Here is an 18,038-nt window from a genome sequence, read left to right as displayed (position 1 = left end):
AATGAGACTTGGTGCCTATTTGCTTACAACCTTAATTAGGGGGTGATTCCCCCCTAAAAATTGGTCTAAAGGGGACTGTTCCCAGCTGGATCCTGTACTTGATCCCAACTAAGATATAATTACCCCTTATTGGGGCAGAACAGTCCTATTGGGTTTATTTCATGGTTAAATGATTCCCTTTTCTCTGTAATAATAAAACATTACCTGTACTTGATCCCAACTAAGATATAATTACCCCTTATTGGGGGCAGAACAGCCCTATTGGGTTTATTTAATGGTTAAATGATTCCCTTTTCTCTGTAATAATAAAACAGTACCTGTACTTGATCCCAACTAAGATATAATTACCCCTTATTGGGGCAGAACAGCCCTGTTGGGTTTATTTAATGGTTAAATGATTCCCTTTTCTCTGTAATAATAAAACAGTACCTGTACTTGATCCCAACTAAGATATAATTACCCCTTATTGGGGGCAGAACAGCCCTATTGGGTTTATTTAATGGTTAAATGATTCCCTTTTCTCTGTAATAATAAAACAGTACCTGTACTTGATCCCAACTAAGATATAATTACCCCTTATTGGGGCAGAACAGCCCTGTTGGGTTTATTTAATGGTTAAATGATTCCCTTTTCTCTGTAATAATAAAACATTACCTGTACTTGATCCCAACTAAGATATAATTACCCCTTATTGGGGGCAGAACAGCCCTATTGGGTTTATTTAATGGTTAAATGATTCCCTTTTCTCTGTAATAATAAAACATTACCTGTACTTGATCCCAACTAAGATATAATTACCCCTTATTGGGGCAGAACAGCCCTATTGGGTTTATTTAATGGTTAAATGATTCCCTTTTCTCTGTAATAATAAAACAGTACCTGTACTTGATCCCAACTAAGATATAATTACCCCTTATTGGGGGCAGAACAGCCCTATTGGGTTTATTTCATGGTTAAATGATTCCCTTTTCTCTGTAATAATAAAACAGTACCTGTTATGAAAATAACAGATAATAACGAGAGAGAGCCACAGTCAAATGTAAAAAGACTTGGGGGGCAACACAAGCACCATAAAAGTTCATGGAGGAGCCAAATAAGGGCTGTGATTGGCTATTAGGGGCCTCTATGCACCCTATCAGCTTACAGGGGCTTTATTTGGTAGGAAATCTTGTTTTTATTCAACCCCCAAGTCAGGAATTCAAAAATAACTCCCTGGTTTGGGGGCACTGAGAGCAACACCCAAGGGGTTGGGGAGCAACATGTTGCCCCGGAGCCACTGGTTGGGGATCACTGCTCTATACTATCCCTCATATTACACTGTGTTTCTTTTCTATTATAGAGAGTAGAATCACCAAGAGAGTCTTAGAGAAATGAAACTAAAACTTGGAAGGAGGGTGGGCAGCACCCATATGACCCCGTGACAGGAATACATTTACCCGCGGAATTAACTTCCCCTTATCTGTTTATCTGCCCCTGCTGAGTTTGGGGAAGAAAAGGGCAATATTTCCGGCAGAGGGAAATGGTTACGCAACATCTACAATACCGTTTGGGAAACCGTTTAAAATGAAACCAACTGCAACGACGCACACCTCGGCACCAACGGCCAGTGGATCCGCTTCCGTATGCCCACGGAACTTATTATTATTATTATGGTATTATTCACTAGTATACAATTAATAATAGTAGAACGTTGCCCCCCCCATTGGCTGATAATCAGCCTTTACTGTACGGACATTTGTTTTTTAGGTAATTGGGCAGGGGTGGGCAAACTACGGCCCGCGGGCCACGTCCAGCTCGTTGGTCTTTGTAATCCGGCCCACGAACTCCGCAAGTCTCATCACGCGAGACTTGGCGTCTGGGGACTGAGCCGTCATGTGGTCCCTGAGCCAAAAAGTTTGCACACCCCTGGGCTAGGGCAACGGTATAAACAATAGTGAACCAGAGTCATTGTAGGATCCATATGGTAAACCTAGCAGCACCTCAAAGCCCATAGTGACCAATAAGACGTTTGCTTTCAAACAGGCCACAGGTAAATGCTATCATTGGTTGCTATGGGTTACTAGACCTTGTGAATGATGTCTCAACTGTATATTAATTTCTATGAGGAAATACACGGAGCTGGGCTTGCAGGCACAAGCCATGACCGGATCTTTAGCAGATCACATTTTTCCAAGGCTTCAACCACATACCCGGCGACATTCCTGAATACAAATTTGGGATGTTATTGGTTACGCCCGATCTGCCCAAATCCTAGATCCACGTGCAAATCACAATAGTCACACCCCGTTTATGAAACACTACAACCTTTGTCACAAAATGCAGGTTTGACGCTGAAGAAGGACAAATGGAAGAAACACGTGCAAAATGGAACAGCTTGCAGATCCCCCCGGGGCAAATTCCATTGCAATGGGCATACACTGGTTCTGCTTGCCAACCAAGATATGGGCCAAGAAAGCTGCTCCAATCACTTTGCCCAACTAGAAGATCAAATAAGAAAGCCATTCATTTTTTTTTATTGAAGCCCACGTGCTTCAGTCATCCAAGTGCAAAAAGTGCCACACAATGCTTAAGGGTGCAATGACTTAGCCTCAAAAGAGGCCAAGTCCAAAACATCGAGGTCCACCTGGCCAAAAGGGGCAAAATGATCCCGAACCTTTGGGAACCCCTTTGTCAAAGCTCAGGGGAACCCCTTTATCCCCGACCTCCCTGGCCAAAAGGCCCGCAGGAGGCAAGGGTCTTCGAATCCCCTAGGCTAGGGGGATCCAGGGTCAGACTGGGGGGTGAAGGGCCCACCGGGGCTCCCGTCCCAGGGGCCCTGCAGGTGCCCCCACCCGACATCCTCCCCCGAGCGCGTAAATTTGACGGGAGGGTGAGCACCGGCAAGGGTCGGACCGGGGCCCACCGGGATTTTTCCTGGTGTCCCGGCAGCCCAGTCCGACCCTGGGGGGATCCCTTTATCCATTCCCCTCCCAGCCAAAGCAGAAAAGGGGTCAGGGTACAAGTGGACCTCCGAAGAGGTCCCAGAGCGGTATGCGCCCTCTCTGGGGCAAGAAAATTGTGCAAAAATACCCAGAGGCTATTGCACCTAAATCCAAAAAGTGCTAAAAAAATGAACGAATGATAATAAGTGCTTTAAAAGAATAAATAGATGCATAAAAGTTCATGTTAAAATTGATAAAAAGGTGGCTTGAAAAGCCCCAGCCAGATTATAAAAATTCTCTTGCCCCTACCAAGTGGATCAAGTCCCTCTCTGCCCTGCATGTAGATAGGGGTCACATTGCCTCCGGTGGACGGGAGACAACCTACCCACAGCAAGAACAGATACTACTCTTGATCTTAGCCAAAAGATAAGGGATCTTTCCGTAATTCGGACCTCCTAACTTAAGTCTGCTAAAAAAAAATTTAAGTAATTAAACCCAATAGGATTGTTTTGGCTCCAATAATGATTAATTATATCTTAGTTGGGATCAAGTACAGGTACTGTTTTATTATTACAGAGAAAAGGGAATCATTTAACCATTAAATAAACCCAATAGGGCTGTTCTGCCCCCAATAAGGGGTAATTATATCTTAGTTGGGATCAAGTACAGGTACTGTTTTATTATTACAGAGAAAAGGGAATCATTTAACCATTAAATAAACCCAATAGGGCTGTTCTGCCCCCAATAAGGGGTAATTATATCTTAGTTGGGATCAAGTACAGGTACTGTTTTATTATTACAGAGAAAAGGGAATCATTTAACCATTAAATAAACCCAATAGGGCTGTTCTGCCCCCAATAAGGGGTAATTATATCTTAGTTGGGATCAAGTACAGGTACTGTTTTATTATTACAGAGAAAAGGGAATCATTTAACCATTAAATAAACCCAATAGGGCTGTTCTGCCCCCAATAAGGGGTAATTATATCTTAGTTGGGATCAAGTACAGGTACTGTTTTATTATTACAGAGAAAAGGGAATCATTTAACCATTAAATAAACCCAATAGGGCTGTTCTGCTCCAATAAGGGGTAATTATATCTTAGTTGGGATCAAGTACAGGTACTGTTTTATTATTACAGAGAAAAGGGAATCATTTAACCATTAAATAAACCCAATAGGGCTGTTCTGCCCCCAATAAGGGGTAATTATATCTTAGTTGGGATCAAGTACAGGTACTGTTTTATTATTACAGAGAAAAGGGAATCATTTAACCATTAAATAAACCCAATAGGGCTGTTCTGCCCCAATAAGGGGTAATTATATCTTAGTTGGGATCAAGTACAGGTACTGTTTTATTATTACAGAGAAAAGGGAATCATTTAACCATGAAATAAACCCAATAGGGCTGTTCTGCCCCAATAAGGGGTAATTATATCTTAGTTGGGATCAAGTGCAGGTACTGTTTTATTATTACAGAGAAAAAGGAAATCAGTTTTAAAAATGTGAATTATTTGATTAAAATGGAGTCTATGGGAGATGGCCTTTCCGTAATTCGGAACCTTCTGGATAATGGGTTTCCGGATAAGGGGTCCAGTACTTGTAATAAGATATTATATGGCTATTTGGGCACGTGCGCCTTATCGAAACCATAGACAAAACTGGTAAATATCTGTAACAGGATAGTTCAGCAAGGTGCTGAAATGTGAAGAAAAAAAAACTTGGCACTCCGCAAAAATCTGCTCCTGGCTGGGTGGGAAATTCCCCTAACGAACAGAAAAATATTTCCCCTAAAACAAAAGCTGAACGGTTGGTAAAAGTCGGAACTGGCAGCTCTAAATTTCCGAACATATTGGACAAAGAAATCATGTTCTAGGGGGGCAGGAAGGCCGAGAACAGAGCTGTAGTATCTGCACTGGGGAATGGAGGATTGTGAACTACATGGGGGGGGGTTGGGGTGCCTGGGCCCCCCCTAGACTGAGGGTCTCTTTTCCTTATGGTTATGCCTCTGGGCTGTAAATAAACCACTTATCACGTTTAAACAAACTTTGAGTATGATGTAGACATTGATAGTCTGAGACAATTTGCAATTGGTCTTCATTTTTTATGGTTTTTTAGTTATGCGGTATTTTGTTCAGCAGCTAGCTGGTTGCTAGGGTCTTATTTACCCTAGCAACCAGGCAGTGGGTGTGAATGGGAGACGGGAATATGAATAGGAGAGGGTATAAATTAATAGGAAGATAAATGATAAAAAATAACAACAAAATTGGGGTTCCAGAGTCCAACGTCTTTTTGGCTTCTGGGGTCGGTGACCCCCCCATTTGAAAGCTGGAAAGAGGCAGAAGAGGAAGGCAAATAATTCAAAAGCTCTAAAAAAATATAAATAATGAAGACCAACTGAAAAGCTGCTAGGAACAGGACATTCTATAACATACTAAACGTTAACATAAAGGTGAACCGCCTCTTTAAATGGAAGAGAACAAGGCAAAGTGTAGGGGGTCACTGACCCTAGCAACCAGAGAGCATTTGAAATGTCAAACTTGATATGTAAAAATCACTTAAATAATGCCGAAAACTGTACAAATTGCTTTAAATGATCACATGGGGCACACTGATTCAACTTTGTGACATTCCGGAATGCTGTGAAAATGTCAAACGAGGTTATAAATGGCGCAAAATAGGAAAAGTAGCATTTTTTAAATAATTGTGACTAACTATAACCATAAATATAGACTTTCCCACTCGCTTGGGGCGAGACAGCCTGAAATCAAGTTATATCTGCTCTACAGCCCCCCATGTTGTACCCCAGTGATCCCCAACCAGTGGCTCCGGGGTAACATGTTGCTCCCCAACCCCTTGGGTGTTGCTCTCAGTGCCCCCAAACCAGGGAGTTATTTTTGAATTCCTGACTTGGGGGCAAGTTTTGGTTGAATAAAAACAAGATTTCCTACCAAATAAAGCCCCTGTAAGCTGATTGGCTATTAGGGGCCTCTATGCACCCTATCACAGCCCTTATTTGGCTCCTCCATGAATGTTTATGGTGCTTGTGTTGCTCCCCGAGTCTTTTTACATTTGACTGTGGCTCCCGAGTAAGAAAGGTTGGGGGTCCCTGCTGTACCCCATTATAAGTTGCCATTATAGCCCCCTTTCTGTGGTGGCCAGCAGCCTGTGTTAGGCCTATGGGTGATTCATCGGGCTATAGTAATCCCAGACACGTGCTACTCCTACCCCCGTTCCACCCTGCCTACACCCCACAGCTGTGCTGTTTGCACATAAGGAGAATGCCCCCACACAGTGATTGCGTTTGACAGGTGGGAATTTCCCAGCTAAACTCATGTTCTGTCAGATTCCCACTCCCCTTTGCCTTTGGCCACCAACTGGGGCTGCGTAATGTTCATGCAGGATCCTAGGTTTTAATGGAGACATTAGTTGCCATCTTAGCCACCCTTGATGGATTTGGCACCCTGCGTATAAACCCAAAACCCTTCACTCCCTGATCAATAACTGATTGAGGCTTGGTCAGTTCTGATCATATCAATATGGTCTATAGGGGACAGTCAAGCCCCTATGTCTATGGGTGGCCAAACTGAGCAAAAGCTCCTGCTTTGTGTGCCCAGATGATCATCACTATAGCCGTGCCCATCAGCACTTATGGGTGAGGAGGCACGGATCATCTGACAAGCAGGGGTCCCCAACCTTTCTTACTCGGGAGCCACAGTCAAATGTAAAAAGACTTGGGGAGCAACACAAGCACCATAAAAGTTCATGGAGGAGCCAAATAAGGGCTGTGATTGGCTATTAGGGGCCTCTATGCACCCTATCAGCTTACAGGGGGCTTTATTTGGTAGGAAATCTTGTTTTTATTCAACCAAAACTTGCCCCCAAGTCAGGAATTCAAAAATAACTCCCTGGTTTGGGGGCACTGAGAGCAACACCCAAGGGGTTGGGGAGCACTGGTTGGGGATCACTGAGTTAGGGTATCTGCCAACCTTGGGTCATGAGATATCTGCTAAGCCAGTGATCCCCAACCAGTGGCTCGGGGGCAACATGGCTGCCAGTCCACATCAGTCCATTGAAATCACTTTCATTTTACACCTGGTCACGCCACTCTGTTTCTTCAGAGTAGGCTTTTAATCATATCTCCAAATCTCATTGACTTCCCCTGTAAAGGGAACTGTTCCTCACCTGTAAACCTTAGATAATGGCAGTAGCAGAGGGAGGGTGCAGCTCTACCCAGACTATTTCTGTCTAAGACTTTTTATGACTATGACATTGGCCTTTTCTTCACTAATCCCTCACAAAATAACCTGTGTCTGGTCCTACTCATCAATATCTGCTCAGGGTGCAGTACAGGGGAATCCCTATGTGCCATAGTTTTATGGTATCTCTCTGTACAGGCTATGAGCAAACTTAGGGGGCTGTTCCTGCTGAATTGTGCTTAGTACAGGGGAATCCCTATGTGCCATAGTTTTATGGTATCTCTCTGTACAGGCTATGGGCAAACTTAGGGGGCTGTTCCTGCTGAATTGTGCTTAGTACAGGGGAATCCCTATGTGCCATAGTTTTATGGTATCTCGCTGTACAGGCTATGAGCAAACTTAGGGGGCTGTTCCTGCTGAATTGTGCTTAGTACAGGGGAATCCCTATGTGCCATAGTTTTATGGTATCTCTCTGTACAGGCTATAGGCAAACTTAGGGGGCTGTTCCTGCTGAATTGTGCTTAGTACAGGGGAATCCCTATGTGCCATAGTTTTATGGTATCTCTCTGTACAGGCTATGAGCAAACTTAGGGGGCTGTTCCTGCTGAATTGTGCTTAGTACAGAGGAATCCCTATGTGCCATAGTTTTATGGTATCTCTCTGTACCGGCTATGAGCAAACTTAGGGGGGCTGTTCCAGCTGAACTGTGCTTAGTACAGGGGAATCCCTATGTGCCATAGTTTTATGGTATCTCTCTGTACAGGCTATGAGCAAACTTAGGGGGCTGTTCCTGCTGAATTGTGCTTAGTACAGGGGATCCCTATGTGCCATAGTTTTATGGTATCTCTCTGTACTGGCTATGAGCAAACTTAGGGGGCTGTTCCTGCTGAATTGTGCTTAGTACAGGGGAATCCCTATGTGCCATAGTTTTATGGTATCTCTCTGTACAGGCTATGGGCAAACTTAGGGGGCTGTTCCTGCTGAATTGTGCTTAGTACAGGGGAATCCCTATGTGCCATAGTTTTATGGTATCTCTCTGTACAGGCTATGGGCAAACTTAGGGGGCTGTTCCTGCTGAATTGTGCTTAGTACAGGGGAATCCCTATGTGCCATAGTTTTATGGTATCTCTCTGTACAGGCTATGGGCAAACTTAGGGGGCTGTTCCTGCTGAATTGTGCTTAGTACAGGGGAATCCCTATGTGCCATAGCTTTATGGTATCTCTCTGTACAGGCTATGAGCAAACTTAGGGGGCTGTTCCTGCTGAATTGTGCTTAGTACAGGGGAATCCCTATGTGCCATAGTTTTATGGTATCTCTCTGTACAGGCTATGAGCAAACTTAGGGGGCTGTTCCTGCTGAATTGTGCTTAGTACAGGGGAATCCCTATGTGCCATAGTTTTATGGTATCTCTCTGTACAGGCTATGAGCAAACTTAGGGGGCTGTTCCTGCTGAATTGTGCTTAGTACAGGGGAATCACTATGTGCCATAGTTTTATGGTATCTCTCTGTACAGGCTATGGACAAACTTAGGGGGCTGTTCCTGCTGAATTGTGCTTAGTACAGGGGATCCCTATGTGCCATAGTTTTATGGTATCTCTCTGTACAGGCTATGAGCAAACTTAGGAGGCTGTTCCCACCGGCAGCAAACAATAAAACTTCACTTTTAACAGTAGAAATAAAATCTAAAATTCCAGTTAATGATATGAGGCATAAATGTGTGTACAAACAGCAGAGAGATGAATTCACTGGATAAATACAGGTTTTTCCGCGGTGTCACAGTAGAAGGAACAGATATTTACAATCCCAGGAATGGCATTTTTATGTCCTGGTTCTAAGGTTCAGGCAGAATGGAAAGTTTTATGGCCTCCGAGATACAGCGAGTCACAAACAGTAACACCCGGACACTTTCCTGAGTTATACAGGGAACCCTGAGTATCACTCATGTATTATAAGGGATAATGTACCCCCTACTGTAAATGATAAGGATATTAGCAGTCACTGAGGGGTTCTGTGCCCATATAAAGGCACAAGGCTGCAGGCTGAGTTATACAGGGAACCCTGAGTATCACTCATGTATTATAAGGGGTAATGTACCCCCTACTGTAAATGATAAGGATATTAGCAGTCACTGAGGGGTTCTGTGCCCCCCATATAAAGGCACAAGGCTGCAGGCTGAGTTATACAGGGAACTCTGAGTATCACTCATGTATTATAAGGGATAATGTACCCCCTACTGTAAATGATAAGGATATTAGCAGTCACTGAGGGGTTCTGTGCCCATATAAAGGCACAAGGCTGCAGGCTGAGTTATACAGGGAACTCTGAGTATCACTCATGTATTATAAGGGATAATGTACCCCCTACTGTAAATGATAAGGATATTAGAAGTCACTGAGGGGTTCTGTGCCCATATAAAGGCACAAGGCTGCAGGCTGAGTTATACAGGGAACTCTGAGTATCACTCATGTATTATAAGGGATAATGTACCCCCTACTGTAAATGATAAGGATATTAGCAGTCACTGAGGGGTTCTGTGCCCCCCATATAAAGGCACAAGGCTGCAGGCTGAGTTATACAGGGAACTCTGAGTATCACTCATGTATTATAAGGGATAATGTACCCCCTACTGTAAATGATAAGGATATTAGCAGTCACTGAGGGGTTCTGTGCCCATATAAAGGCACAAGGCTGCAGGCTGAGTTATACAGGGAACTCTGAGTATCACTCATGTATTATAAGGGATAATGTACCCCCTACTGTAAATGATAAGGATATTAGCAGTCACTGAGGGGTTCTGTGCCCCCCATATAAAGGCACAAGGCTGCAGGCTGAGTTATACAGGGAACTCTGAGTATCACTCATGTATTATAAGGGATAATGTACCCCCTACTGTAAATGATAAGGATATTAGCAGTCACTGAGGGGTTCTGTGCCCCCCATATAATGGCACAAGGCTGCAGGCTGAGTTATACAGGGAACTCTGAGTATCACTCATGTATTATAAGGGATAATGTACCCCCTACTGTAAATGATAAGGATATTAGCAGTCACTGAGGGGTTCTGTGCCCATATAAAGGCACAAGGCTGCAGGCTGAGTTATACAGGGAACTCTGAGTATCACTCATGTATTATAAGGGATAATGTACCCCCTACTGTAAATGATAAGGATATTAGCAGTCACTGAGGGGTTCTGTGCCCCCATATAAAGGCACAAGGCTGCAGGCTGAGTTATACAGGGAACTCTGAGTATCACTCATGTATTATAAGGGATAATGTACCCCCTACTGTAAATGATAAGGATATTAGCAGTCACTGAGGGGTTCTGTGCCCCCCATATAATGGCACAAGGCTGCAGGCTGAGTTATACAGGGAACTCTGAGTATCACTCATGTATTATAAGGGATAATGTACCCCCTACTGTAAATGATAAGGATATTAGCAGTCACTGAGGGGTTCTGTGCCCATATAAAGGCACAAGGCTGCAGGCTGAGTTATACAGGGAACTCTGAGTATCACTCATGTATTATAAGGGATAATGTACCCCCTACTGTAAATGATAAGGATATTAGCAGTCACTGAGGCCCATATAAAGGCACAGTTTAAAGCCTGCAGCACAGAGGAATAAAGTGACCTGCCCAATGCCATCGGGTACAAGTGCCACCTTTAACTGCCACTCTGGTTGTGCTTCTATAATGAATTAGTTCCCTTACATGCTACCGTCGCTGGGTGCCGGGGGTAAGAGAAACCCACAGAAATTAACTTGTCCCTGAGCCAATCTGGGCACCGTGGCACGGAAACTCCCCTACAGGCCAGCGGATGTTTTGAAGCTGCTAAAGTCAAAGCTATTTATTTATAGACACCGGGCAAGTCCCATCAGCTCCCAACAGCCCCTTGATTAGCACCTTTGGGGGCTTTATAATATATATCTACAGGGATGCCCCATGGTGCAGTTAAGCAGGAACAGCCAGAAAGTGGGGGCCCTATTGTAAAATATAAAGATAATCCATATCCAAGTTGTGGGTAGGATGAGGATAGTAACGGTGGGTTGTGCACCCCAAATTTACTATGGGGGGGGCAGCTGAGCAAGATGGAGACAATAGAACAAGATGATAACTAGGGGTTTAACTACAGAGTAGGAAGGCCGGCATTACTTATACACCTGTGCCCACCCCTCTCTGACATCACTGGAGGGGGCGGGGCAGGCAGGAGTATATAAATGACAGCTGACAAATGGAGGGAAATAAGAACACACTGATGCCATGGGTAGGGCTGTAGTCAGAGTTGCGTCCCCCCCAACCTGCCCCCCCAGCCCATACCCCAACACTAGCCCATACCCACCCAACACTAGCCCATACCCCCACAACGCTAGTCCATACCCCCACAACGCTAGTCCATACCCCCACAACGCTAGTCCATACCCCCACAACGCTAGTCCATACCCCCACAACGCTAGCCCATACCTACACAAAACTAGCCCATACCCACACAACACTAGCCCATACCCACACAACACTAGCCCATACCCACACAACACTAGCCCATACCCACACAACACTAGCCCATACCCACACAACGCTAGCCCATACCCCCACAATGCTAGCCCATACCCGCCCAGCCCATACCCACACAACACTAGCCCATACCCACACAACACTAGCCCATACCTGCCCAGCCCATACCCACACAACACTAGCCCATACCCACACAACACTAGCCCATACCTGCCCAGCCCATACCCCCACAACAATAGCCCATACCTGCCCAGCCCATACCCCCACAACAATAGCCCATACCCGCCCAGCCCATACCCACACAACACTAGCCCATACCCGCCCAGCCCATACCCACACAACACTAGCCCATACCTGCCCAGCCCATACCCACACAACACTAGCCCATACCCGCCCAGCCCATACCCACACAACACTAGCCCATACTCACACAACACTAGCCCATACCTGCCCAGCCCATACCCACACAACACTAGCCCATACCCGCCCAGCCCATACCCACACAACACTAGCCCATACCTGCCCAGCCCATACCCCCACAACAATAGCCCATACCTGCCCAGCCCATACCCCCACAACAATAGCCCATACCCGCCCAGCCCATACCCACACAACACTAGCCCATACCCACACAACACTAGCCCATACCTGCCCAGCCCATACCCACACAACACTAGCCCATACCCGCCCAGCCCATACCCACACAACACTAGCCCATACTCACACAACACTAGCCCATACCTGCCCAGCCCATACCCACACAACACTAGCCCATACCCGCCCAGCCCATACCCACACAACACTAGCCCATACTCACACAACACTAGCCCATACTCACAAAACACTAGCCCATACCCGCCCAGCCCATACCCGCACAACGCTAGCCCATACCCGCCCAGCCCATACCCGCACAACGCTAGCCCATACCCGCCCAGCCCATACCCGCACAACGCTAGCCCATACCCGCACAACGCTAGCCCATACCCGCACAACGCTAGCCCATACCCGCACAACGCTAGCCCATACCCGCACAACGCTAGCCCATACCCGCACAACGCTAGCCCATACCCGCACAACGCTAGCCCATACCCGCACAACACTAGCCCATACCCGCACAACACTAGCCCATACCCGCACAACACTAGCCCTTGGCCTATACATATCAGTGAATCTCTAGGTACACTGCTGCTCACAGCAAAAAGGGCCCCTGATAAGTTAACTGTGGAGAATATGGGGCCACAGTCTAAGGGGAAAAAAATGTAATCCAGGGACGTACAACCTGCAGCCATCCATCTATTGCAGAACTACAACTCCCATCATCCCCTGCGCCACAGGGTGGACAAATGCCCCTTTAGACCCTACCCTAACGCTACTGCTGCTATGAACCAGACACCTGCAATTCCCCCCCCCGTGCCAGCCTTATTATCCCAGGGCACCGTGGGCACAGAAGCAGGAGGAAGAGCGGGCACACGTGGTGCCAACACTTATTTTTAACCAGGAAATGGAAATTTCTTCCTTAAAGCGGCAGCCAAGAGAGAGAGAGAAATTACACTTACACAATAGAGGTGGAAATAGTCTTCTCTTTCCCCATGACATAAACACTCTATGGGGTTAACTCTTTCAGGGTACAAATCTAATCACATATCCCGCCATTTATAGTAAGAGAACAACACCCTTGGTTCTGCAGGGGATGCTGGGAGATGTAGTTCAGGAAGCAGATACTGCAACTGCTGTCGGCCCTGGAGTGTGGCTTTGAAATTTATTTTATTGTTGGGCTTTAGTCACTTCTAATTATGCCATTGTTTCAAGGGATATAGCCCCCCCTTGTCAGATTAACAATAACACTTTTTTTTTAAATTGCAAGCTCTTGGGATTAGACACCTCTAACAAGGTATGGGACCTGTTATCCAGAATGCTCGGGACCTGGGGTTTTCCAAATAAGGGATCTTTCCATAACTTGGATCTCCATAACTTAAGTCTGCTAAACATCATTTAACCATTAAATAAACCCAATAGGGCTGTTCTGCCCCCAATAAGGGGTAATTATATCTTAGTTGGGATCAAGTACAGGTACTGTTTTATTATTACAGAGAAAAGGGAATCATTTAACCATTAAATAAACCCAATAGGGCTGTTCTGCCCCCAATAAGGGGTAATTATATCTTAGTTGGGATCAAGTACAGGTACTGTTTTATTATTACAGAGAAAAGGGAATCATTTAACCATGAAATAAACCCAATAGGGCTGTTCTGCCCCAATAAGGGGTAATTATATCTTAGTTGGGATCAAGTACAGGTACTGTTTTATTATTACTGAGAAAAAGGATATCATTTTAAAAAATTAGATTTACTTATAATGGAGTCTATGGGAGATGGCCTTTCCGTAATTCAGAACTTTCTGGATAACCGGTTTCCGGATAAGAGATCCCATACCTGTAATATGTTCTATTACCGGTTAGGCCTGTAACACAAAGGCCCCAAACCATTACTTCCTGTCTCCTATGAAAATCAGATTAGCTACAGGGGTCCCCCCCTAACTTTCCCCTATATTTATGGTTTGAAATGGCAGTAATTACCATTAAAAGCACATTCCGTCTGCTGTCTATATTCTTTCATTAAGCAAGTATTTAGGTGAAGCTCCCCTTAACAGTAATGACCCCCTTCCTTAAGGGTAAACTTGTACAAAAATACATATTAAAAATACTCAGTAAATAGATATACAGAATCCTCGGGGTAAAATAGAGACCATCTGTGCCGGGAAACCCAGCACTGCACTTACTACTTCAGCGAATGAGCAGCTTTACTCACAATAATGCAGCGATCATAGGAATAGTACATAGGGGCAGCATGGGAAAAGTTTCTGAGAAGTGCGGGGTAAATAAGAGAATAGGAGATAGATTGTATCTGTCAGAGCAGCGAAGCCTCAGCATTGAGCCCATAGCAACGTGTGGGGGGAAAGGCTTCCCAACCTGCAGGGGTTCCGGGGCAGGAAGGGGCACTAAGGCTGCTGGGTAGGGGTACTAAGGCTGCTGGGAAGGAGTACTAAGGCTGCTGGGAAGGGGCATTAAGGCTGCTGGGAAGGGGTAAGGAAGGGGCACTAAGGCTGCTGGGAAGGAGTAAGGAAGGGGCACTAAGGCTGCTGGGAAGGAGTACTAAGGCTGCTGGGAAGGGGCACTAAGGCTGCTGGGAAAGGGCACTAAGGCTGCTGGGAAGGGGTAAGGAAGGGGCACTAAGGCTGCTGGGAAGGGGTAAGGAAGAGGCACTAAGGCTGCTGGGAAGGGGCACTAAGGCTGCTGGGAAGGGGTAAGGAAGGGGCACTAAGGCTGCTGGGAAGGGGTACTAAGGCTGCTGGGAAGGGGCACGGAAGGGGCACTAAGGCTGCTGGGAAGGGGCACTAAGGCTGCTGGGAAGGGGCACTAAGGCTGCTGGGAAGGGGTAAGGAAGGGGCACTAAGGCTGCTGGGAAGGGGTAAGGAAGGGGCACTAAGGCTGCTGGGAAGGGGCACTAAGGCTGCTGGGAAGGGGCACTAAGGCTGCTGGGAAGGGGTAAGGAAGGGGCACTAAGGCTGCTGGGAAGGGGTAAGGAAGGGGCACTAAGGCTGCTGGGAAGGGGTAAGGAAGGGGCACTAAGGCTGCTGGGAAGGGGTACTAAGGCTGCTGGGAAGGGGTAAGGAAGGGGCACTAAGGCTGCTGGGAAGGGATATGGAAGAGACAGAGACACTCACCTTAATGTAACACTGAGCTGAAGACATTTCCAGGAAACAGAGAGTCGTTTTTTAAGGATAAAGGGGGGTCGGGGGGGTTGCAGCGAGGGGGGGCGCCCCCTTCCCCCTCTGGGAAACAAAAACTTAGCACATTGTAGTCCAGGGGTGCAGCTGGGGCTTCAGGGGGGCTCTCCTTGCACTTCTCCCAGCAGGGCAATCCTGTTGCTTGGGGCTGATGGGAACTGCTGCCCCTGCCGCTCTGGGGGGATTTCTTTCCTCTGGTTTCCTTCCTGGAAGAGAGAAACTACAGGCAGAAGTGAGTCTCCCCCCTTCCTCCCTCCGGCTCATTGATCTTAAAGTGTGCAAGTCCTGAATCTGACGTGAATTCCCAGCACTCAGCACTGCCTCTTAAAGGGACAGTAGCACCAGGAAGCAGCCCGAGCCCATACAGGGAAATGCCTGGGAGAGAAAAGAAAGCAAGTGGGGGAGGGGAGGGGGAAGGGCGGGAAGGGCTGGGGGGGGGGAGATGGAGGAAGTGAGAAACAAAAAAATAAAAACAAAAAAAACCAAAGGGGCAGAGGAGGAAGGTTAGGGGGATTGGGAAGGAAGGGGCAGGGGGATTGGGAAGGAGGGCAGGAAGGGCAGGGGGGATGAGCAGGGGAGGAAGGGCAGGGGGGTTGGGCAGGGGGATTGGGAAGGAGGGCAGGAAGGGCAGGGGGGATGAGCAGGGGAGGAAGGGCAGGGGGGTTGGGCAGGGGAGGAAGGGGCAGGGGCAGGGAGATTGGGAAGGAGGGCAGGGGAGGAAGGGCAGGGGGGATGGGCAGGGGAGGAAGGGCAGGGGGGTTGGGCAGGGGAGGAAGGGCAGGGGGGTTGGGCAGAGACAGGGAAGGAAGGGCAGGGGGATTGGGAAGGGGCAGAGGAGGAGGGGCAGGGGAGAAAGGGCAGGGAAGGAAGGGCAGGTGGATTGGGAAGGGCAGGGGAGGGGTATTGGGAAGGGGCAGGGGAGAAAGGGCAGGGGGGTTGGGAAGGGGCAGAGGGGGAAGAGCAGGGGGGTTGGGAAGGGGCAGGGGAGGAAGAGCAGGGGCAGGGGGGTTGGGAAGGGGCAGGGGAGGAAGGGCAGGGGGGTTGGGAAGGGACAGAGGGGGAAGAGCAGGGGCAGGGGGGTTGGGAAGGGGCAGGGGAGGAAGAGCAGGGGCAGGGGGGTTGGGAAGGGGCAGGGGAGGAAAGGCAGGGGGGTTGGGAAGGGGCAGGGGAGGAAGAGCAGGGGCAGGGGGGTTGGGAAGGGGAGGGGTATTGGGAAGGGGCAGGGGAGAAAGGGCAGGGGGGTTGGGAAGGGGCAGAGGGGGAAGAGCAGGGGCAGGAGGGTTGGGAAGGGGCAGGGGAGAAAGGGCAGGGGCAGGGGCAGGGGAGGAAGGGCAGGTTGGAGGGGTAATGAGTAAATGCAGGAAGAATTAGGAAGGAAAGTGAGCAGAGAGGGGGAGGGGGGCAGGGAGTTGAGGGACATGGGGGGGGGGGGGGACACTGGAGGACAGAGTACCATAGAGAAGCCAATATAGGGGCACAGAGAAGGATCCTTAACATCTAAATATATATATATAATATATACTGAGCTCTATCAGTTCTCAGGGGCTGAAAGGTACAGGGATTTGCCCCTCACAAACTGCCCCCACCCTTCCCCTGGCTGGGGCAGCCAATCCCCACTCATTTCCCAGGCTGAGGCTGCGGTGCATGCCGGGAGATACACAGCTGAAGTCGGTACAATGTTACAGGCCGATAACTCGATACATCGGTACAGTGACGTCACGTCGGGGGGACTCGCAGCTTTCAAACTGCACAAAATGGCGCCTCTCTGATCTTGTGGCTCCTGAGGGACACACTGCGGGTTAAAGGGCAAGTGCCATTAGCTGTAACTCTTTCACTGCCAATGACTTCGGTTTCTGGCTACTAAGCAGTGAAGGGGACTAGTGCCGTTTAAATGGAAAGCACCTTGCCCATAAGGCAGCACAGAGCTCCGGGGGGGGGGGGGGGGGGGGAACAGCTGCGCGGCTCCTTTAAGAAGATGTACCCGGAAATATCAACTCATTTTACACCGACTGCGCTGGGAAATAAGGAAGGAGAGAGAGAGAGGGGGGGGAGAGAGGGGAGTGGGAGGGGCGGGGGAGGGGGAAGGAAGAGGGACGGAAGGAGGGGGGAGGGAGGAATAGAAATGCGCAACAAAGGAAATGAAACCGGACATGGGGGAAAGGAATTGTGGGACAAGGTTCAGGGGTGGGGTATATGGGGGTGCAGGGAGTATATGAGGGTGCAGGGGTGGGGTATGTGGGGGTGCAGGGAGTATATGAGGGTGCAGGGAGTATATGAGGGTGCAGGGGTGGGGTATATGGGGTGCAGGGAGTATATGAGGGTGTAGGGGTGGAGTATATGGGGGTGCAGGGAGTATATGAGGGTGCAGGGGTGGGGTATATGGGGTGCAGGGAGTATATGAGGGTGTAGGGGTGGGGTATATGGGGTGCAGGGAGTATATGAGGGTGCAGGGGTGGAGTATATGGGGGTGCAGGGAGTATATGAGGGTGCAGGGGTGGGGTATATGGGGTGCAGGGAGTATATGAGGGTGTAGGGGTGGGGTATATGGGGTGCAGGGAGTATATGAGGGTGCAGGGTGGGGTATATGGGGGTGCAGGGGTGGGGTATATGGGGTGCAGGGAG

At 48.0% G+C, this 18,038-nt stretch overlaps 1 protein-coding gene across 1 annotated transcript in view; it reads right to left on the bottom strand.

Moving 5' to 3' along the window:
* etv6 (ETS variant transcription factor 6) overlaps positions 1 to 15,572 on the bottom strand; it is a 31,008-nt gene extending 15,436 nt beyond the window's left edge. The window contains exon 1 of the mRNA NM_001016880.3: positions 15,354 to 15,572. Within this exon, the coding sequence (NP_001016880.2) occupies positions 15,354 to 15,380 (27 nt within the window). The 5' untranslated portion in view covers positions 15,381 to 15,572. The remainder of the gene's footprint in view (positions 1 to 15,353) is intronic.
* Between the last annotated feature and the right edge of the window lie 2,466 nt (positions 15,573 to 18,038).

Source organism: Xenopus tropicalis, chromosome 3, assembly GCF_000004195.4.
Source record: "Xenopus tropicalis strain Nigerian chromosome 3, UCB_Xtro_10.0, whole genome shotgun sequence".
NCBI lineage: Eukaryota > Metazoa > Chordata > Amphibia > Anura > Pipidae > Xenopus > Xenopus tropicalis.
The sequence above is the reverse complement of the archived record's forward strand: the minus strand, read 5'-3'. Positions and strand labels throughout refer to the sequence as shown.